This window comes from Oryzias latipes, chromosome 20, assembly GCF_053564925.1.
Source record: "Oryzias latipes strain Hd-rR chromosome 20, Olatipes_Hd-rR_3.1".
NCBI lineage: Eukaryota > Metazoa > Chordata > Actinopteri > Beloniformes > Adrianichthyidae > Oryzias > Oryzias latipes.
Window position 1 is genome coordinate 13115714 of NC_136256.1, and position 24358 is coordinate 13140071.

Genomic DNA, 24358 nt, shown 5'->3' on the forward strand with positions numbered 1-24358 from the left:
ACTCCCAACATCCCCACTTCAGACTACTTACTGCTCAATCAGCATTGCACCTTTATGGAGCCTCCTGCTGGTTCTGATTCCACTGGAGTGTGGCTCTCAGCAGGCGCTCGCCTATAATTCTGTCTACAGCCTCCAGAGGGAAGCCCCAATATCAAGATTAAGACAGGTTGATTTTTTTTCATAAGGGGATTTTCTTGTATTGTATTTTTTCTGATCATTCTGACAGACTGGCTCCAGAGGTGACTTCTCCCAAAGCTCCTGAGAGAGTCATCAAGGACCTCCCCATCCCCAAGGAGGAAAGCTGAGGATCCCCATTCATAAGCATCTATATCCGACTTTTGAGATGCTTTGAGCTTGTGACATGAATGTTTTCTTAATGCTTTTTGAGAAGTTTCCTACATGACTTCCCAGGAAAAGACTATAGATGGACCATAAGGACAGACTGATGGATGGAAAGATGGAGGTCATCTTTGATTGACATGGATGGATAGATGAATTGATGGATGAAGCCCATTTCTCTGATACGCATGGATGGGATGGAAAGACAGACTGATGAATGGACATGCATGCATAGATGTGGCTGTATGAACAGACGGAAAGACTAATGGATGGATGGATGGATGGATGGATGGATGGATGGATGGATGGATGGATGGATGAATGGATGGATGGATGGATGGATGGATGGATGGATGGATGGATGGATGGATGGATGGATGGATGGAAAATGCCCGTATCTTTTATAGGCATAGACAGGTGAATGGATGAGATTTCACCATGTTCAAACATTAATAACTGTCTTAAATCCTTAACAACTATATAGATAATGGAAGACAGACCAACGTTTCCCAGATATGATTATTTAACAAATGAAAATAAGAGATTCATAATATTTTGTCTTATTTTTAACAGTTCTGTTGTTTTTACGCCATGGTGTCTATTTCATTTTTGATAAAATGCCTTTTTCAAAGGATGGGGTAAAAAATGGGATGGATTTGACCACTAAATGACACAGAATCCTTGCTACAAAGTCCAAGAATCTCTATGAACCTTTAAGTAAGATTTTGTTTGTCAGTCCAAAAACAGAATGATTAGTCTTCTATTTCTTTAAAGATTTACAACTTGCAGCTTTAAAGAGAAACAATCCACTCCTTGCGTTGCATCAATGTCTGTTTGACAAGCAATTAGGGCCATTAGTATGTACAGTTTGTGCCTGGTATATTTGTTTATGTCAGCCCCACTCCCTGGAGCCCGCTGTGGTGTGATGGTATAATCACCAATCCGCCTGCCTTCCGGAAACTGCTGCTTGGAACAACAAGTTTCATTGGAAATCAGTCATGAGATATGAATGAGTCACTCTCAGCCGGGCAAAGGTGTTAGCTGAGGGAAGGAGGGAGACGAGGAGAGAGCTTTTTTATCATCTGATTGCTGGAGCAACCAGATGATGATGGTGTACAAAGAGGAACATATGTTGTTTTATGGCAACCTTAATGCTTATTTATTGAATCTGCCAGGGAGGAATGCATTGCAGTAAGCCTTTTTTTCTTGCTTTGCAGCACTTTAGGGCAATTTGTTTTGTTATTGTTAAATCAGATGGGAACTAGAACCTATACTGTGCAGGTCACCGTATTAAAAAGGTTCACTCGAGTGATTAATCTTGGGTAATATCTATTATGTAAGCTTGGGAAAGTGGATTTAGGAGTATGCCAAAGTGTGGTAATAATCATGGCAAAGAAAAGTCACAATGGAGTCTAACAAAAGCATTGACATAAGTGGTTACGAAGGAAAACAAGAGGTTTGGGGATAGGATTTCCCTTTGCTAGGGAAAGAAAACACATGAAGTATAGAGACAGGAGGGAGGTGGGCCGAGGGGAGGAACTAGGGAAAGGAAATGCCTATGACACATAGATTAAATAAATGACATAGCTGTTCAAAGTTCACCAGAGCTCACTGGTAGGTGAGGTCATTGCGGGTAGTATTTGTTACTTTGGCAACAAGAGGCAGTTAGCTTGCTCGCTATCTGTGTCCTAAAGTACAGACAGGAGCTGAGTCAACAAAGCCGGTGTTTGGAGTCAACCTTTAAAAGTCACGACCTTAGCAAAAGGTGCAGCAGAGCTGATGAGTTTCCTATATTGCACGGACACCTAAAGTTCACACCTTGCATTAGCTGTTACTGATCAGCTTTCCTGACAAAGGCACAATTATGATAAATCAGTGCCTTGCAATAAAGATTTTTTTCAAAGCTTGTTCTTTAAAGCATTGAATCTTCAAGCCGAATGATAAAGACTGACGACTAATTCCTACAGCAAACTATGACCAAGAGGCCTCTGAGAAAACAAAAGCTGGGTTTCTCGTGCCTCACTAGGACTTATTTTTAGACCAGTTACCAGCAGGAAAGTTGGGTAACTTCTTCTAAAGTTGATCTCCGACCCTAATCTGAGGCAACAAGTAACAGATCAGACTGAGTTAACATGATAAACAAGCAGTGGAGTCACGTTGATCACAGTTGTGTTGAGGAGAAATACCCCCAGGGCAACGCCATGCCTTGTAGGTCAGTGACTCACTGGATGAAGCAATAAGGCTGGTGACTCCAGTTTCTCTGAAAAACGCTGATTTTGGTTGGAGATTTGAACAAACAGAACTATATTTAACTGATTCAACAGATAAATGCAAAACTAATGACACATATAGTCCATGCAGCACATCTAAGAACTCTTAGATGGCATTTTCCACTTTTGCATGTTTAAAATAATCAAAAACATGCTATAGCTAATGTTATGGCAAATGACTAAATTAAAGGGTTGCATTGTGGTTCCATAAGAATATAGTTTTGAGGTTAAGTTGTTACAGTCTTCCATGTCAATTGCAGTCCAAGCATTCATAGTTTGACAAATGGTAGTAGCTATTGCTATGCTGACAACTGTTTCCGAGGAGTGGGGGCTGACATTTGAGAAATGCTAACAATTCTATGTTAACATAGTTAAAGTTCCCTCCCTTCTCTCTAACTACTAAAAAACGATATAGTGCAGGACTATCTAGTGCTCTGGATCTTAAAAGCAATTCAGACACTATGCCCACTCTTTTTTTTTAACTGCGAATATGACGTAACCAATTTCACAAAGTGAAAATCAAATCCATGCGAGCATTTTACGAAAACTATTTAAGAACCCGTTGTGTTTTAAAGATAAAATGTTGATGGTTTATTAAAAAACATTTATTTAAACACTTTTTTTTCTTTTGGAAAGAATGTTCAAACACAATGCATTGTGGTCTTTATTAGACAATCTAGTGAGCATCAATGCACACTTTCGCAGAGACTTCTGGGAAATTTCTAGGGCACCACAATTACTGATTGGAATTATTCTCATTATTACTCTTTCATACAGATAAGGCTCTGGTAATTAAGGGTTAAAAACATTTTGGACAACTTTATGTTTTAGAGTTTCTTTTTTTTTTTTTCAAAAGTATGTTTAGACACAAAAGCAAAGCCCTACATTAGCCAAAACCCCTCATTGGAATTCCTTTCTACCAACCATAACTACTCACTATAAAAAAAGAAAACAGAAAACTGAATGTGTTTGAAGAAATGTAATCTGCTAGATGAAACCACAGAATAAAACCAAGATTAAAAAAAAAAGATAGCTTTGTGTTTTAACAAAAGAATTTGATTCAGAATCAGCTTTCTGCATTTCTTTGTTACCTTGACTGAAAAGGAAAAAATCTTTGCTGCCCCTGGCTTTTTCCTATGAAATAACCTTTTGACCTTTAAGATCTAAACAGCAGATTGTTTAATACGAGGTGATGATTTACTAAACCACATATATTATTTTAAAAGAATAACAGAAAAAAAATACAACATAGATCTTTTGGATTTTAGGATCTATCCAATCAGGTCCGCCTGTAGATGCATGCCAGGGGAGACAACAATCACATTTTTATGACAATGACAGGAACTTGATTACATCTTTTTTTTTTTTGCAAGACTGGCTATGAAACTATGACTAAGTGTTGCTTTTGTTCGCACACAAAGATTTCGTAGTTGTGCTCAGTGTATTACAGAGTTGGGACACGCTGCATTCAGCTCAGTGCGCTCACGGTCATCGTAACCTGATCGCAAACCCCCCCCTTTCTCTCCCACACCCTAAAGTGTGCAATGAATACATCCCAGTTCCCTAATCAGTGGTGTGTACACCGTGGCCTCGATAAATGCCGCCCCCGAAACAGCCAGAGAGTGCTGGTTCCCACAGGAGCTGGCAGAAAATAATAAAATGCTTAACATTCCTCTACCCTCCTATAATGGTAGTAGCCTTTAGTGTAAACCTGGCACTGCTGGAGGCGGGGGAAAACAATTTTCAGGCCCTGAATGCACCACCCCAAGAGAAACAATGACCATTCAACTGTCCTGCAGATTTTCCAGCATTTGTTTTTGATTTTTAAGATCTGCTAAGATCTCTCCGTTGCCTGACTCCAACGTTAAAACAAAGCACCACTTGAAGTTCTTTGGCCGGCACAGTGTTTTCAGTCAAAAGGGAATAAAGCTGGGCTTTGTGAGTGCGAATGTGTGGCTTGCCTTTCAAGAAACGTAGCTGGAGACTATTTGTTTCACTTGAGCTGCGAGACTCCGGAGAGCAACGAGATTGCCACTGTGGATCAGAGAAAGCCGTACACAGTGGCAACCTCAAGGCTGCATGGTCACCGCTAATTGTCTGTTGTCAAAACACCGCTAAGGCACACAAGGCTACTGCTCTCTCGGATAGACTGTGTTTTTGCTCAAAGCTCCAGTTGCCATGACAACAGAGACAAACAGCACCAGAGGAGATCCTTAACTCTGCCTGGTTGAGATTTTTGACATTGCTTGATTGTGTAACACTTTGAGGTCATTTGTTGAAGCCTCGTTTAGGTGACAACAAGGCAGATTTATTTTATTTTGTAAAATATTAATAGTTTGATACACTAGTTCTTCAAATACACCTGTGGTGTACAGCAGGAAGTGACTAGTATGTCTAGATCTAGCTTTGCTGACCATCTAATACGACTTATCCAACGGACGGTGGTTTTACCAGAACTTCCTGGTGCACTTTGATCACTGGTTGCCATGCAGCCAGTCAGCCACCCACGACTTCCTGTTTCAGGCAGGGTTTAAAAATATCTTCTGTTTGGTCAGTTTTTATGCTCTTTGTTGGCTGATTTAAAACTTGGGATTAAAATAGTGTCTAAATATGAAGAAAAAGTTGTTAATTTGCTTGAAAAGTGATCATAAATCCTCAGCTCTTGAATGCCTTGACATCTGCCAAACTAAAGAACTTTTTGGTTGCTTTATCCCCATATTCAACTCCTGCCAGCAGGGAGTCATTGGGCATCTTTGGCATAACCTGACGGCGGATTTAAACCCACAATCTTCTGGTCTCAGAGTGAACACCATCAACGAGCCATTGAGCAGGTCTGCTAGGCTGTTGGGTGAGGTCATATCCTGCCAGGACAACAATATCTCAAATCTAGATGCTTAAAACCTAGAAGTCATGCATGCACTTCTTGTTTGAGGCTGATCGGTTGAAAACAAAAGTGACCAGAGCCAGGTTGTTTCGTCATTTTCACCACGATGTGGGTTATTACACAAACAAATCAATCTGTATAAAAAAATTAAAAAATAAAAACACTGCGACCAAAACTTTTATTCTTCCCTCCTGTTTTTAGATTTATTATACATGACATATGTTTGATTGACAGGTGGCCAGTGTATCTACTGGCCGAGTTCCAACCACTATCAGTCTTTTTTGTCAGGCTTTTTTTTTTTTTAACAGTTGGACAGGAAGTTGTTTGCATTAAAATAAAGATATTTTTACTGTGTTAGGAAATAAATAAAAGAATAAGCTAAGTAGAGAGTCTTTTTCCGAGTGCTTTTTTCAGTTCCGACTTACAGCTTTTAAGAGATGAAGGCCTCCTCTGTGCAGATGGGCACCTGGGGCTGGGCGAACCCAGGTGTCATGGTTCAACCCCCCTCACCTAGACTTAAAAGTACTCCATGGGCCCAAAAACCAGAAGGACCCCTATGGGTCAACCCACCATGTGGTTGCACATGAATAAGGCTTTAACTCTTGGTTACACAAGTTTCTGATGCCATTACACCAACAAGCATCGCTAGTTTTAGTAATAATTGTAAGCCGCCTGTTATTAAAAGATACGTATTTACATGGAAAAGGCCCAAGTGGTTGAAGAAACTGTGTATTTTGAACACCCAAGAGAACAACCAGGGCAAATTAGCCATACAGCAAACCTCAGCACATCTCAAAGGTCATTGGGGATTAATATGGAATTAAAATGAACTATCTCTTGTTCATAAACAAACACAAACAAAGCCTGAAATTGTGTGGATGACCTGACCCGTCTACCTAAACCTAAATAAGAATCTCTTTTACTGTGTTTGATCGCAGATGAGTTCGAGGAAGAACCTCCATCACCCTGGAGGTGGACAGTATTGATTTCCCCCTCAGTATATCAGAAAACTGATATATTGGCCTGCTCTGAATGCGAGCGCACAAACCAATTCACAAACCTCCATCACCGACCATCACAAGAGCATCCTGACTGATTGCGGTGGCCCATGCATGTCCGCTCAGCTAAAAACACGCTCTCGGGGGCCCACTCTTCATCTTCAAGGTCGAGAGCTGCGGGGAGGCGGAGGTTGATGGGCCTGACATTGTGCCGCCCATTGTACACACATGTTGATCTCTCCCCAGACGGGCTCTGACAGCCGCACATGAGGACGACGCAAACCATCAATGCATTCCAATGAGAGGACGGCAGCGAGTCACTGGATCACATCTGTAGGCGGAACGGTACTCTGCCAGGTACAGGGTGTAATCCAAACCAAAATAATGATTATCTCCCCTCCCCACAAGCGCTGACTCAATTCTGATTTATGATTCGAATGACCATCGATTTTCCAGAGACCCTCCTTCTCCTCCCTCTCCTTCCTACCATTTCTCCTTTTAACAAAAGAGTGAATGATGCATGTGTATTGATTTCCAATCAATTATTTTTATCCTCATTTTATTTAAGCTTGGACAAATTTTCAGTGGCCCCCACAGAGTGCAATGCATCTCTATCAGCAGCCCGGTACCTCATTACCAACCATGAGCGGGCAAATGGCGAGTCAGCCGCGTCCACTTAAGCTTTATTCAGAAAGAAATTTGTGTCACAGGGAATATTTCCACCTCATTTATGGAAAAATAAAAGCTTGGAGTTATAGAAGTTTACATTACACACTGTTTTTAACCTCGTGAGAACAGAATTCTGTGGTTTTAGGTGAGATGTTATAATCAATTTATGCCTTTAAGGCCACCAGGTATTATGAGAGATGTAGGGATTGGTTGATTTTGTCGAATGACCAAATTGATACTCAGCTCACTTGTTTTAGGGGGTAAAGTAAAGATTTATATCATGCAGCGTTAATGTGTCCTGTAACATCTAGAGTTAAAAAAAAAACAGCTTTTTATAGTTATCAGTCAAGCATGGTGGCGGTAGTATGATGGTGTGGGACTGCTTTTAAGCCTCCATTTCTCTTCCTATACTAAATAAAACTTTTGGTAAAAACATAATATTTACTCTGATCATCTCTGTGTATAAAATAAAAAATGTTTGTATATTCAAATCATTTGGGGAACATGTATTAAAATATTTAAATTACAATAAATATGATTGTTTATGAATGCCTTTCATGGTTTTTCCCTTAAAAGTGCCTTCAAATAAAATTCAATCCTCCTCTTGTTGTTCATTTTTCATATAATTGATGTTTTCAGACACCAACTGAATCTTATCAATAAATCTTGTCATAAATAATTTTCTCTTTGGATATCGTAAAATAAAATGTAAAAAAACAAGCAATGAGTGAAAATCCAACTTGGTGCACACAATGACCCTCCACTGTTGGCCCTTCTTGCAAAATATCTGTAGCATCTTTCCTAAAGTGTAGGGAATGTTAAAGATTTGGGCTAAAACAACAGAATTATAATGACAAGACCACTGGGAACGGTTTGACAGTAAATCAAAAGATGATCAGATTGGGTCTTAAAGGAACTAAAATGATCTAGAATCTAGTAATTTATGGGGTACCAGCATCATAGAAAGAAGGATTATGTGTTTCTTTTTATTTCTAATTGTTATATTTTAAGTTTCAAAGTATAATCCTAATTATTTCCTAATGGAATGCAACAAAAGTCCTTATTTTTTTTTTTTTTACCTCAACTTAATTGCATCAAACAGTGTGAGCAGCAGTGAAGCCATTAGCAGCAGGTTTAACAAATTTATAGTTTCAATTTGTTTGTTCTTGACACTTAAGTCTCAATATTGCTTCATAAAATTCCGCGATGGATTTTCCATCAACGACTTTTCTCCTTTTCCCTGTGTCGAAAAACGTTTGTTATTTATTAAAAGCATTAACAACTGTTGTAATGCAAGTTGAACTTTATATTACAAGTCAGGCTACTACGCTCTTTTTCAGAACCAAGCAAGTTCGGAATAAACATTTGAAGAAATATTAATAAAAACGGAATTAAATTCACATCTAACCATATCACCCATACAACCAGTGAATAATAGCACCAATGTCTTGACCAAAAGTTGCTCTGAATATGAAGAAGAAGTCATTTGTTGTTGCCCCTTAAAGATTTGTGTTAGTTTTCCTGTGAAACAAAACCTAAAATCAGCAAAGCCACATTTCCTGATTGCTCAGAGAAAACCCTCAGAACAACTCTTTGATTGTGCTGACAGTGAGGCATTGAAACGGGTCATCTGGTAATTGCACCATCCTGTGGCTACCAACTGGACTGGGGTTGTGTAACAATGATAAAGCTGCAGACCTTGCCTTCCAAGATAAAAGCTACCATGCAGGATTTGGGCACATTCCCTAAATGTTTGGTTTAAAAGGTCTTTTCTTTTGAAGCAAGAAGCTAATGCCCAAGGAGAACCTGAACACTCAGTCCTACCCGTAAGACATTTCAAAACGCATGAATCGCACAATGCTGTCTGCCTGGGTGTTCGAGCTGGACTTTTTACCCCTCAAAGTGAGATGTCAGCTGAGTCCTGGATGCAGTTAATGGAAAGCTCCATTAGCAACACGGTGGAGCGTGGAATTTCTTTTCCAGGACACCTAGGCCTGCTCCGGGCTCCACAAGGCATCACCATTGCCTTATGATCAAATCAGATGCTGCGGGTGACCAATGCGACCTCGCAAATAGAAAACGCCACAAAGACCGCTCAGTTGTCTGCTTGGGGGCCGGCAGCACAAAATCTCCAGCAGCTTGGAAAACAAAAGCGGCTTCTGTTTGTGAAATGCTGTTTATCTCAGGAGGCCTTTGGCATGCCAAGTTGTGACTTTATGAATTAGCTGCGAGAGGAGATGCCTCTGTGGCACGAGAGTCCTCCCTTCAGACAGGAAGTGATAAGAGCTGTTCGGGGTTACGTGTCGTCAGGGCCAAAATATGGAGAGGAATGCTACCGGAATGAGGATTCATTCATGCAAGAATGCAGCCGGGTATCACCAGACAGCTGAGGAATTCTGGGTGTTGCAGTTTAGTTGTATTACTCTGATAACCATCTGTGTTTTGAAACGTGCTGCCTGACGAAGGCTTCCAGTCTGGAAAATTTCTCTCTTCTTGTTTTATTTGGTTTCTTGGAAACGTTGGTTCTGTCAGTGTGAAAAGAAAAAATGAAAATATGAATTACTCCATCTCTTAAAGTTGTTTAGATTGAATCTTCAATAATAACCCAACAAAAAATAGGCTGAAACAAAGTAGAATAACTATAGTCATTAAAAAAAAAGCGTTTTCTTCAAAATATTAGCATATGAAAAAAAGAAAAAACAGTTTATTTCCAGCAAACCTTTTTAAAGTAGCATCCATTGTTAGTTATTTGTGTCTAAAATGATATTTTTGATTTATTTATATTTTTTACAGCGATCATGATACTTAATGTAAGTGGGGGAAAATATACTTTAACTCAGAACATCTTATCCTGCTTCTTATTTTACAGCATTTTCAGGACCAAATTATGAGGTGCACTCTCAATGAGTGGTCTATTTTAGAAACAATGTCATTTATAAGGTGCACCGAACTCTAAGGCACATTAAGTGAGACAAAAGAGTCTGAGATAAGTCTGTCAGTCAGTCAGACTTCATTAACTGCATTCACACTAATACGCCACACGTTAGAAGGGTTAGCCAAGTTAAAATCTGTAACTCCCAGCCTTGTATGCAACACGTAAAAACAGACTGATACCACTAAAACAAACGTCACTGTGACTAGGCTAACTCCTAACCTTGTTAGTAATATGTGAAAAAACACAGTCTGACACAGCTTCACAAAGATTGACTCGTAAAAGAACAGACTGACATTTTAACAAGAGCTACTTATACCTTTCAAAATCCCGTCAACATCAATAAGCACAACCAAAGTTAATCCATAAATAATGGCTGCAGATTAAAAGGCTGTTTTTTTTATGCTTTTGAATGCACCTTAGCTTTATGTTCTTTAAAGATCCAATTAGTTTATACATTTTTCCCTTTATTTTATTTTACCGATTACAAAAAAGGCTGCAGTTTGTTGCATTTCGGCTGCAGGGCAAAGCTTCTGCCTTTCGGTGATAAAGCAGAAGTATGTTCTGTATGTCACAAATTTAGTCATACAGGAGAAGTGAAGACAAAAGTTTCCTGTAAGATAACACCATGACATCCTGCCAGCAATTAGTCAGTGTCCCAAGACATGGTGCAAAGACTTAACCACAGGTTTTTTGGAGGGGAAGAGCTCAGCCCATCTAAACAGCAGTGTTGCAGATGCTATTTGTGGCTAAGATTGCAGGGATGTTTTCCACATAAGTGTACAGTTTCGGCTCACATGCGCTGTCTGTGCAGCAGAGTTTGGCCGTCGGTGAGAACTACAAGCTGAGGGAGCTCGGCAGCGCTTTATATACTAGCCTAAAAATAACCGACCAATCAGCAGCGAGCTCCAATCGAATAGACCTATCAAAACGGAGGGAAGAAAACAAATGAAAAAGAGAGGCGTTCGTGATTGGGTGAGTGTGATATCATTTGAGCTGCCTTACGCTGCTCGTTGCTGATTGGCCGAGACGCCGCTGACGTAGCAAGAGGACAGTAGGCGGGGCGGCGGAGGTGTTGGTTTGAATAGGGAAGTTTGCAGAGCGCAGTCGCTCCTCGTCCAGTTCGGTGTTTGCAAATATTCGAAGCGGAGAGGAGAAGGAAGTGTCGGGGATTTGACGGGGGGACGGACTTCGCGTCCGCTGTTGGTCTCCAAGACAAGAACCTTTGGTTTCCATATTTGTTTTGGAGTCGTTCTAACTCGTCTGAGTGGCTTTTTTCTTCTTCTTCTCCGGCCGGAGGCACACTTTAAACCGCGTAGGGCTACTGTGAGACGCGCGGGGGAAATGGATGTTTTACCGATGTGCAGCATCTTTCAGGAACTTCAAATAGTTCATGACACGGGCTATTTCTCCGCCTTACCGTCACTGGAAGAGTACTGGCAGCAGGTGAATATCAACTTATTTTATTTATGTCTTTATTTACCCATGAGGGTGAAAAAACCAACAAAAACAGACGCTTTCTTTAATTCGTACCCTTCAACGAACAGGGTTTAGAGGCGAAGTTGGCGTCAGACTTGCAGTGGATCAGTGTGTCAGTCTGACAGCTGGAGTCGAGGATGCATGCAGTGAATGCTGCAGCTCCTGCAGAATGTTGTCGTTGTTTTATTTTTTATTTTTTTGCTGTTTAGTGGACCAAATCAGCATCCCACCCGTCACTGAGTGAGCCCCCATCCCCTTAATAGATCTTAAAGACCCCCCCTTTTATTTTAGCCTAAAAAGTGTTGGGGTTGTTGAAGCTGGTTGAGGAAGGATGTGATTTCATGTCAGTGACATGAGGAAAGGCAGCTGAATGGCCTCTGGTGCTGGAGTGTGTGTGTGTGTGTGTGTGTGTGTGTTCAGGCACTTCCTTAAAAGGACTTTAAATATGTTCAGTGAGTCATGGCGGTGTGATGAAATGACAGGGCACGTTCGTCGCTGCAGAGTTGCAGAGCTTTTTTTTTTGTTTTGCAGGAGTTGTCCACAAAAAAGAAGTTAAGAGTAGATTTGGAAATCGTTCTAATACTCCAAATGTTTATTCATTTTCTGCAACTTCCGCGTTGAAGCCTTTTCATAAAAGACGATTGTCTCATGGTGTCCCCCCCCCCCCAGACATGCTTGGAGTTGGAGCGTTACCTGCAGAGCGAGCCGTACGTCTCCACGTCCGACTTAAAGTTCGATAGCCAGGAGGACCTGTGGAGTAAGCTGATCCTGGCCTGCGGGGACAAGGCCAAGGCCGGGTCCGACCCCAAGCTGGTGCCGTCCCACGAGGAGGACAATCAGGACAGCCCCATTTTGGACAGCAACAGCGTGAACTCGGACGCCAGCAGCGAGGCGTCGGACAGTTCCGAGGAGCTCTCGCCCACGCACAGCTTCGCCTCCAACCCGCTGGGCTCCGTTTTGGCGGGCTCCGGACCTTTTAGCCCCTCCGTCATCAGCACGCCGCCGTCCTCCCCGGAGGCCGTCATGGGCGGCTGGGCGGCCGGCCACGGCGACCTGCACTTGCCGGTCAAAATCCGGAGCGGCGGTGTCGCGAAAAGCTCTGAAAAGACGGGACTCATCTGCGGGGACGCGTCCCCTGACAGCAAGAGGCGGGTACACAGGTGTCACTTCAACGGCTGCCGCAAGGTTTACACGAAGAGCTCCCACCTCAAAGCACACCAGCGCACTCATACAGGTGAGAATCAGGGGTAGAAGTCACAAGTGGGGTGGGGGGGGGGGAAGGCCCCAAAACAGAACCTATTTTTATTGAATGAGTGGCGGAAGTGGTTGTGTAATGCGTTTAAAGGTCCGTGCCTCAGCTGCGAGCATTAGCTCTGCATGGTTGGATACCTAAAGTGACCTAATCTGTGTGGAATGTGACTGACTGAGCCAGCAGTGAGCGAATGAGAGCAGCGAAGAGGGGCGGGGCGGGGGCAAATGGGAGATAAAAGGACTTCAAAACAGATTGGGTTTCACCATGGGAAAGGGTTGAATGGGCGGGGAGCCAGGGAGGGAGGGGGGCTCTGAACGCAGATTTGAATGCTTGTTATTTGGGAGGCGCCACTCCAACACTTTTTTTACATTTTTTTTTTTTGCATTTCCTGCACAGTTATTCCGACATATTTGAGGTCGCTAGACTGCCTCCCTCGGCCTTCACTCCAGATTGCTTTGATTTACGTTTTCCTTCAACCGTTGGCTTTTTTTTTCGCAGGTGAGAAGCCATACAGGTGTTCATGGGAGGGCTGCGAGTGGCGCTTCGCCAGGAGCGACGAGCTGACCAGACACTTCAGGAAGCACACGGGGGCAAAGCCATTTAAATGCAGTCACTGTGACAGGTGAGCTGGAAGCAGCAGCCTCAAAAAAGACCCCCCCCCCCCCCCCACCAGTTGTTTCTTCCCACTAACCCCGCCCCCTTTTAATATCTTTCAGATGTTTCTCCAGGTCTGACCATCTGGCCCTTCACATGAAGAGGCACATCTAAAGCAGGGTCAAACCAAGCCACGCTGCAAGGGGGATTCTTTTTCCTTTTTTCTTTTTCTTTTTTTTTTTCTAAGTATAAGGGGGGGAAAAAAAGAGAAGAAAGAAAAAAAACTCCATTTCCCAGCTAAAGCCTCTTGGCTGAACTGTCCCAGAGCAGAGAGGCAGGAGTGTTCCAGCCAAAGCATGCCGTTTTGCACCATACTGAAACCCAGTGCCTCCGGGAGCTCTCTTTGGAGAGGGAAAAAAAAAAGGCGCTCTGTTGCGATGAGAGGACAAAATCATGGATGAGGAACGATTTTTTTTTTTTTTTTTTGGATTAAAAAAAAAACAAAAACAAAAAAACTTGAATCATTGAAAAGACAAAAAAAAAAAAAAAAAAAAGGACCCACATAGAGAGCGATTGATCTGTACGTGTGGTGCATGATGTTTCGTGGACAGACGATACACTGGTACTTCGCAGACCTGTCTGACGTAAGCATGCGTGCACTGTGAATGTCTGGCTGGCACCCCCCACCCCCCCTTCCTATTGGTGGGTTGGTGGGTGCATCATGTGGGGCTGCTACCAATGTTGTCTACCGAAGGGGGGGGGGCGCTCTCGCCAGTTTCAGTGTATGACTTGAGTGTTTGTTTGTTTTTGTTTTTTTTGGTGCAGCTACTAAATGTGCAATGTGTTATGTAGCCTGTTTTTTTTTTTTTTTGATTTTTTTACATTTTTTTACAATCTACAAAGCTCCTTTTGTAGTCCTCGACTGTATAAGCCGTGTGCTTAGAGGTATAACACAAACTATACTCTTAACGTCAGTATCATAGACAGGTTAAATGCATGGTTTTTAGGGGTTTGTTCATTTCCAGTTTCCACTGTTAGCAGGACTTCAAGTAGTTTCCATAAAAAGTGCAGCTAAAATGCCAATCGGTTAAATGTTACAATATTGTACATAAAGCTTTCTTCTTACCCCCCTTCCATTCTTCATCCATTTTTAATTTTTTTGATTTTATTTAAAATCTTAATAATGCACTGTTAATGGTGCCTTATGCAAGTGACTCGCCCCCTGCGGGTCGTAGGGTTGTGTATTTTTTTTGCCCCAGAGGGGCGTCACGTTCTGTTTTTTTTGTTTTAGGGCTGAAATCAAGCCTCAAATACCCCAACTTGCCTCCTATTTTTCTGTTTTTTTGGCTGTAGTTTGACATATAAAGACTTTTGTGTTCCCGTGTGGCCGCCGTTTGAGACGACCACATGCGTATTTATTACACACTGTATGTAAAGAGCACTTACATTTGTTTATTAAAGGCAAGAACTACTGTGTAGTATGTACTCCATCTTGCACCGAACAAAGGTACAACAGCAACAACAAAAAAAAAAAAAACCTTTTTGGGATCTGCTTCTCTTTCTTAGTGTCTTGACCAGCATTCTCCACCCACCATCATCCATCACTGCGAGTGGGACTCCAGAAAAATCTAAAGATTTATTGTAATTAACAGTCTGCAGTGGGACAGGCCTCGCCTTGTACTGCCTCTCTGTAATGAATTGCTAAAGGCTTTGTTGGCGTGGAATCTGTCACAGACTGCTGACTGTGGAGGTTTCTTATTGACCTGTCTGGAGAGCGTTGTTTTAGCCAAGCTGCAACAGTATTATGGGGTTGAAAGGAGGAAGGTGGATGCACAATCTAGCAGAGCGCATGGAAATTTGGTCAAAAAAAAAAAAAAGTTACGTCGTTGGAGGGGTGAAAGCTCAAAAGGCGAAGATGTTAGCGATTTCCGCTGCAGGAATTTCGATGTTGCAGCAAGTCGCGACATATGGATTTTCACGTCAGCGAGCGTGGCGGACGGGATGAGCACAAACTTGCTTGCTGCAGTGGATTCTGGGAATGCTGGCGTGGACTTTTTTTTTTTTTTGTGGGCAGAGCAGCAGCCGATTCTGCTTCCCATTGAGCCTTGATTAAGCTCATTGTTTTTGCTTCCATCTTCATCATCATCATCATCATGTCCTTCCCATCATCTGACTTGTTAAGTCCCACACAGCTCTTTGTTCTGAATCTTTGTATAAAAGAAAAGGAGAGGGGGGGGGAAAGAACTTTTGTAAAATTATGTTTATGCTTTATGAAATTTTTATTTGAAATTGTTTTGCAAAATTGTTATATTTCTGTATGAATGTATTTTTTATTGGAATAATAAGAAATTCTTATCTGACTTTGGCGCTTTCTGTGTCTGATTAGTTTCTCCTCCATCTTTATTTACTCCATTTAAACCTTTTTATTGACTATTATTCATAGGGGTGTCACGATTCATTTTAACAATTCGATTCACGTCATAATTTGTGATTGCAGATGAGATTCGTCGTCGATATTGGTTCAGTTTATTCTAATTCTTTAGCCAGAACCTCAACCATTGCTTGCAACATAATCAAGTTTAAATGAAACATATGTACAAACAAACACGTTAACAAGAATTAATGACAAATCCATTCACAACATACTGTTTCATATGGTCACATATTCTCCAACATCGCTTTAAATCAATTTATTTTATTTAGAAACAATCTTTTAACAGTATAGGTCAGTTCGGTTAACAAAAAGCCTCAGACAGATCGGATCGTAGGAATGTAAATTGATAGTCGAATTGTTACACCCCTAATTCTTTCATATTTTCTAATAGTTTTTGGTTAAATCTGTTAAAGGTTATTATCTACTTTACACCGTACTTCCCCCAGTGCAACAGATTAAATAAGGAAGCAGATGGATTTGCCGATCTAAATAGGCCGTACCTGCCAGCAGCTATAAACAGCCTCACCTCTTCCTGATTTGATGAATTCGAAATCCTGTTTTTGGGAGAAGAAACAAACCTGCCTTTTCTTCAACCAGAAAAAAGTTTCTCCAAAACCTGCTGCTGCACTTTCTTCCTTTCAGCCAGCTAGTTCTCATCAAAGCAGTATAAATAATTTATCTCCATCTTCTGCAGCCCATGGCATTTAATTAGGAGAGCCTTTTTTATGCATTTGTTCGACAATTACTCTGAAGATGATGCGAAGCAGCGGTGGATTAAACCGAAGAGCCTAGTTTAAGTTGCAAAACAACATTAAACTAAGTGAAAGGAGCATCTCTTTTCTGTACTTCAGATCTTACCCAAAGGTTTATCGAAGAATTGTGCCTAAGGATGTTGAAGTTTCACAAAAGTAGGAGTTTTTTTGCCTGAAAAGCAGAACTGTTAATTCTTAACATTGTGGCTGAAAGAAAACAAAACTGACTTTTTAAGAAAGTCTAGATAGACCTGGGTTTTATTTTTCTCTTTTGACCTGGATTTTTTCATTATAAAGTGTGCAGATGTGTAGGAAGCTCCATGTAAATGTGGCATTATGACTGTGTTGCTTTCCCACTTTGATGTTGTAACTAAGGAAGGATATTTGGGAAACTTTATATCACGTTTTTCAAAGTCCCCGTAACTTATAAAGGTTACAAACAGAGTCTAAGGTAAATTGCTGCCACAGTGAGTTTTTATTTTGATAAAATCTGCAAGTTAAAAACTGGTTTAAATCACAGGGGACGTTTTTCTGCAGAGGAAGCCTTTTAACTTGATACTTCAGAGAACTGTGGAATTTTTTTGGGGGGTGGGCTGAACTTTATGTTTTAAAAGTTCTAGCTTCCCCAGAGTTATTAAAGATTCTTCTGAACCCCACTCATAACTTGGTAAAACATACCCGCCCATTAATATTGCTAAATAAGAAAAAAAAAAAAAAAGCAGCCTCATTTCTCTTAAGGTCATTCTTTATTTAATTAAGTGCAAAAGTGTAAAAATAAAATGCTAACACTGCACAGTGTCAAAAGAGGAAGAAAAAACATGCAAATTTTGTATCAATTTCAAAGAAATTGACATCATTTCGACAAAATTAACCACCGAAACTGTCAAGTAGAATAAAATGCGTCTCCCCACTAATCACCGAGACTAAAATCGCCCTGGAGGTAAAAGTTGAACAAAGAAGAGGGTCATTTTCCAGATGAGTCAAAAACCTTCTGAAACCCACAACTTAAAATGCCTCTTAGTGAAACTTCTCTATTTAATCTAATGCATTTGACATTTTCCAACAGTTAAGTGCAGGATAGAAAGCACAATCCACGGTTATTGACTAGCTACCCTTTAGTCAAATTAGGCATTGTTTCAGCTCAAATACTAAACAGTTTTTTATTGAATGCTCTAAAGGTCTTCAATATGGCCAAACAAGAGTAGTTTCATGGATTTTAAGGGCCTAATGTGGCTGAAATGTTATAATTTAGCATTGTCAGGATTGCTCAGAGTAGCTAACGTAGCTAAATTAATGCTGTCGTCATTCACAGTCAGTGATGTTAGTCAGTGCAAAATGTAAATGAAATAAATGTCTATGTTGGTAATGTTTGGTGAAGATTCTCCACCTAACTTTGGTAAAAGATAAACTTTGCCGTTTAAAGGTTTCGGCTTGTCAGTTTTGGTCCTGATGCTGATGCGTTCAAGTGACCACTTCCAATCAAAAAGTGTTTTAGGAAGTTTAGCTCTACGTACAAAACCTCCACATGCATTAAAACTTAAACCAGGTTAAACTTTGACCAATCATGGAGTTGGATTTGGTAGTGATGAATGGATGACGTCCCCCTTAACCCTTGTGTATCCTAGGCACTTTAATGTTGGGAGTTGGGTCATCTAGACCCACTAGACAGTGCGTTGAACCTTTTTTCTCAATGATTTGTGATCTTGACTGGTGTCAAATCCTCTCCACCTTTATCCACCTTTGTCATGATAGGAATAACACGTCAATGTAAGGGGTGGGGTCATCTAAGATAGAACAAGGGTTAATTCACAGGAGTACCAGTTGAACATTGATCCTGGAGGAGAAATTAATAACTGTGGTTTGAGCCTGGCTGGAATTATACGACTTAAAGTCTAAGGCTTTTACCGAAAAACAGTCAACAAAAATAAAGTAATTTCTTACCTTTATATTTGGGTACAGCAGCGTGTTTTGAGCGTCGCTTCTTCCAGAAGAGATCGGTGTCATCCATTCATTCATCCGGACAATATCTATTTTCCACAATTATCTTCTTCAGTGTATCAGGATATTTTCCAGCCACTAATGCCTTTTCTCCGTGCAGGGACACAAACTTCGGTTATAGCGATTTAGGAACCGGTGGAAGGCCAACAGCCACCTTCCTCTGCTGCAAAATCTAACACAAGCGTCTTGACTTGTCTGAGCTTTTGTGATAAACTAGAGAAATCGTGATGAAAAAAATCTGTGAATACGTGAAACTTATGTTTAACGTTCTTTCAGTTAAAGATACATCTGACTTTTGATTGAGATGACTGGGATCAAAGAAAAGTTTTTCTTGGAACACTTTGAGCCTCTTAGTACCAACTGAGCATGGTTCCAACACCACAGCCTACCTGAGTGTTGTTACTTACCATGTCCATCCCTTTATGACCACAATGTACCCATCTTCAGATGGCTACTGCCAGCAGGATAAGGTGCCATGTCATAAAGCTGGAATCATCTCAGTCTGGCTTTCTGAACATGACAACGAGTTCACTGTTCTCAAATGACCTTTACAGTCACCAGATCTCAACCGGATAGAGCACTTTTGGGATGTGTTGGAACGGGAGATTGGCATCATGGATGTGCAGCCGACAAATCTGCAGCAACTGTGTAATGCTGTCATGTCAATATGGTCCAAAGTCTCAGGAATGATTCCAGTACCTTGATGAATCTATGAAACCCAGGATTAAGGCCGTTCAGAGGACAAAAGAGGTTCCAACCCGGTACAAGGTAGCAAGGTGGACCTAGTAAAGTGGCAAGTGAGTGTATAAACTTTAAGCACATTTTAGGTGCATTTTTGTCTACATTTTTACCAGGAACTCATGACATTATTTGTTTGTCCAATTGCACGCCCAACTATTTAAAAGCCGTCACAGTCCAGTAGTAGCAGTAGCTTAATTTATGCATTTTAAGAAGATCTGTGTAAGTATAGAGGTCTAGAGCTGGAAACAAAAGGAAGTGTAAGTGTGTTTGGACGTGCTAGTTACTGTTCGTATGAAGAAGGGACATGTATGCTGTTCTTGTGTTGTAAAACAAGCTTGTTACTGCAGTAAAAAGGCTTATCAGTAAAAACTGTGGTCTCAATTTGATTTGTTTAGTTTTAGCCCTTTAAACCCCACTCCATTAAAAAGTTGATAGAAAAATTCCTTTTTTTGGAATAAAGATGTTTGAACACATTGAAGAAATCCACAACAAATTTGCAATATTAGTTTTTAATGAAATATACACTAGGTCGCATCAATTATAATAGGATAGGTGATTTGTCAAGTTTTGGTTTACAACAACGTTAGTTTTTAGAGGCAAAAATATTAACATGAGTGTTCAGGGAAAAAAAAAAACCTTTTTACACAGTCTTAAATTTGATCCTCACATTTTTAACATGGTTTAGTTGAATTATAATGAATTATTCATTAACATTTTTTTAAATACACAAAGTAGTCATTTAAAAATGAATAACAGTAGAGGAGTTAGTCTCACCAAAACGTTTCCCGCCAAAAGCGTTTGAGCAGGAAAAGCCCCACTGCCCCTAGGGGAATGTTGACGAACTGCAAGGCAGAAAACATGAATCAAATTATATACAGGGTTTTTTTAAGGAAAATTGTGCTCATGCTAATGAGCTAGATGAGATAACCATCCCTATCAAATATGATAGGAATGGTTATCTTGTGTTGAACAGTCTGGGTAAATAGTAGCTGGTGTGGTTCCCTGTTTCCTCACTGACCTTAATATTGCCTTCAAATTTTTGTATTTTCTTTCCCCAGTAAATGCTGTCAATCTATTAGACGCTTTGTTTGTTTAGCTCAATAGATCAAAGGCCAAAAATACCAAGTCCAGAAAATCTTGATTCTTTATCCGACGCTTATTTCTATCATGCCGTAAATGCTGCTGGTTTCTGTACTTCAGCTGTAATGCGTCAACAAACGTGACAACAAATCTCAGCACTGGGCAAAAAAATAATAATTGCCACATTTATAGTAGGGAGTGTTCTCTAAAGGCTTGTCTGGTTTTGAGTGCTTTACTCAGCTGGTAACCCTGAAAAAGGCTCAGTGTGTTAGTCAGAGTGGGTCGTAGTGTTTTCAGGTCCATGCCAGTTGTATCAGTGAATTCCAATGAATGTCACTATCTCTTACTACATAATTGCTATGGGATTACCATTTTATCATTCCCTTTCAAGCGTAAGGCCTTCCAGTTGTGGATTGTGAAATAAATCATTATCCAAAATTGCTGTGAAATAACAGACACGCTGGCAGGAGAGAGATTTCTCAGCCCGAGTCTTGGGCACGCACACACCTGCACGCACACACAAGAAAATGAACTGTGATGGAGGCACGCAGTGAGTTAAATGAGGGGAAATAATAAGGGAAGAGGAGGTTATCAGGCGCTGAGCTCGGTTCATTCAGCCACCCAGACTGCAAGTCATCACATATGCAGGCTCAACTCCGAAGTCAGGGCTTTCTCTCCCTCTCCTCCTGCTAATGGACTCTATTAGGATTGGACTCGTAGGAAAATAAGACTAAAATTGGAGGTCAGTGACCTTCCTCCGTGTTTTTGGATCAGTAGAACCACTACGGTAGTCACTGCTGCACATGCAGCAGCACCCATTTTTATCACCTGCTTCATCAAAATATCTTCTTACTGTGTCTCGGTGAAACCTGGTACTTTTGTTACTCTGCCAGCTTAATATTAATTCCCCCATTTCAAAGATCCCTTTTGAAATAATGAATATCTACCAAAATGAACCCCCAAAGTAAATTAGAATCTGCACCTAATTACAATGCTGGAATTAGAGGAAAGGAGAGAGGATGCACACAACAGGAGGAGTCCAACTTCTCCTTAATCTTTTGTGTTTCGTCGGAAGTCTCAGAAACCCGAAGAAAAAAACTACAGATGTTTGCATTTAGGTACCTCGTTAATCCCTGAGAATTGATAAATTATCCAACGGGAGATACTACTTGTTTTTTTTTTTTTTAGGTTGGCAGACAGCAGAAGGTACCAGAGAAGGTAAAGGCTTTGCTAATGAATGGAACTGAGAGGAACCTCAGAAAAATCTAATATCATAACAGTATATCCATACCTACATCGCTCATTTTACTTGTCATATTTTCCGCACTTTAGGGGGCATTGGATTATTTGGCGCAGCGTAAATTAATGGTATAATCTTGGAAATCAAGGTCATGTATAAGGTGCAATAGGGAAGACAAATGAGTTTAAGATAAGTCTGTGCGTCAGACTTTATTAACTGTGTTCACAGCAACTCTAGAACTTGTCTGTAACACGCTACATGTTAGCCACTTTAGTGTATTCACAATACCTTTATTTCCAAACCTTGTAACTAACAAGAAGAAAAAACAGACTGATACAGCTAAAACAAACGTTGTTGTGACTACGATATCTCTCAACTATGTAAGCAATGCATTAAAAAAAAAACAGTCTGACACAGCTACACGTTACCCGTGTTAGCGTGTTCACACGACCAGTAACTCCCAACTTTGTTTGCAACCATAAAAAACAGACTGATACCTTTAAACAAACGTGACTAGGACTATACTAACTCCCAACTTTGTTAGTTACACATAAAAAAAACAGTCCGATACCACTCAATCTTTGCCATATTAGTGAATTTACAATAACCCTCAACCTTGTCTGCCTCATAAGACTGCTACGAAATCAGTAAAACTAGAATGAACCCACATATAAGACGCTCCGTTGTCTTTTGAAAGAGATTAAGTTTTTTTTTTCATGCAAGTAAACGTAATATGGGGTGTAGGGTCTTGCCTATAAACACAATGACTTTGGAACCTAGGATCTGAACATCAGACATACCAATTGGGAGATGATAAGTTAAGCTGCTCAGCTACAGTCAGCCATCCTGGTACATCATAGTGTGTTCATGTTGACATGACAACCGGGTTTAGTTTAAGCATTGAGGTGTTATGGAAACAACACAATGTTTTCCTTAAACTTTGGGCTATCTTGTAGGGTCAAAATGACCCCACCCTTACATTAACGTGTTATCCCTGCAATGATAAAGGTGGAGAGGATTTCATGTAATCCATGGACACCAGTGAAAATCACAAATCATTGAAGAAAAAAGGTTCAGCGGACTGTCTTTTGGGGTCCAGATGACCCAACTCCCAATGTTAAAGTGCCTTGGATGGCACAAGGGTTAACTAACAGATGATATTGTGCTTATAATGTAGTGCAGTACGAACAGTTTTTGTTGATTTTACAACCTAGCAGTAAAGACAAAACAAAGCTGCTTACACTAGTCTTTCTCATCGGATATAGATCTGTGTCTTATTGACTTTCAGTCGGGCTTTGGGTTTTGTTCTGACCTATACAAATATTTTTACCAAGTTATACCTAGGCATAGGATGTTACATAATCATCTAAGTCAATAGGGGTTTGTGGTTGACGTTCAGCAACTCAAAACTTCAACTCCCACCTGAGATTTCCTTTGGTTTTAAGGTCTTTAGATGGGCTTGTTACTATTGACGCTGTTAATTACATTTATGAGTTGTGCTTGTTTTAAGACATTGTTCTTCTGGAATATGGTTCACCAGACATTTAGAGCCCTTGTTGAAAGAAGATGGCTTTTATCTAAAATGTGACATTGCATGGTGCCTGTCTATTGTCCATCTATGGATCAGTTATATCCATCCATCAAATTTCTGAATCACATGGATTCCTTTAATGTTCACAGTGTTACTGAAGTCTATTCTAGCAATTGTTGGGCAAAGGCAGGGTACACCCTGGACAGGTTGTCAGTATGTTTGAAGGCAACACAACCACATACACACTCTTACATTCACACCTTGGGACGATTTAGAATCTTCTATTGATATATTTTTGAACTGTAGAAGGAGTGCCTGTGGAAAACCCATACAGGCACAGAGATACCATGCAAATTCCACACAAAGAAGACCAAGATTTGAAGCAGGACTACTACACCACCATGCAGCTCCCAGGCCTGTCCCACTAGCAGAAATACTTCCATTGGTGGATTGTGCCATTGGTGGCAAAAATTCATATAGCTAAGCCCTGGAGAATCCATGGAGTTGTTTTAATATAAAGAAGAAAAAAACATTTTGCAGCTGTTAATTGCTGCCCCCCTAAAAACAAACAAACAAAAAAACAACAACAAGAACAATTTTTTTAAACTGATTGTAAAAGCCCTGAAGAAAATTGTAGTTGAGTTTTGGTGCAGAGGTAGAGCAGTCAACATCTGATTGGAGGACTGCAAGTTTAGTTCCCGCCTTGCCTGCCCATGTGTCAAAGTGTTCTTGGGCAAGACACTGAACCTCACATTGCTCTTGGTGGTTATCGGCTGGCGCTAGTGTTCGTCAGTGGAGCTGCCATCAGTGTGTGAATGTGTGTGTGCATGGATGAATAGAATTGTGGCTATTAAGCACTTTGGGCCTTCAAGGAAGGTAGTGAAGTACTACAAAAGTATACATCATTTACCATTCACGCCAATTATTTTGCCGAACCTGCTTCATAACTTTCTGTGTCACAGGGTTGTTGGAGCCTGTCCTAGCTACTGTTGGGCGAAGGTGGGGGTACACCCTGGATGGTTACCGGTCCATCACGGGACGACACTGGAGAATGCACCATTCCAATGAACTGGAACTTACAACTCTGCTCTTATAACAGCAGCAGCTGTTTTGACATAGAAGGCAAAACCTGGTCTAGAAGGGTCACATTTTTACATAAATTGTG

At 40.7% G+C, this 24358-nt stretch overlaps 1 protein-coding gene and 1 long non-coding RNA gene across 2 annotated transcripts; both read left to right on the forward strand.

The window, feature by feature from the left end:
* The first annotated feature begins 1259 nt into the window (after positions 1-1259).
* Positions 1260-7769, forward strand: LOC144988242 (uncharacterized). Its single transcript, XR_013652086.1, has 2 exons — positions 1260-1530; positions 6432-7769. It is a non-coding gene; the product is annotated as an uncharacterized LOC144988242 (long non-coding RNA).
* Positions 7770-11184: 3415 nt separating this feature from the next.
* Positions 11185-15777, forward strand: klf6a (Kruppel like factor 6a). Its single transcript, XM_023950116.2, has 4 exons — positions 11185-11538; positions 12241-12805; positions 13322-13445; positions 13540-15777. Exons 1-4 carry the CDS (start codon positions 11437-11439, stop codon positions 13589-13591), a joined length of 843 nt encoding a protein of 280 aa, XP_023805884.1. The 5' UTR covers positions 11185-11436; the 3' UTR covers positions 13592-15777.
* The last annotated feature ends 8581 nt before the right edge of the window (positions 15778-24358 follow it).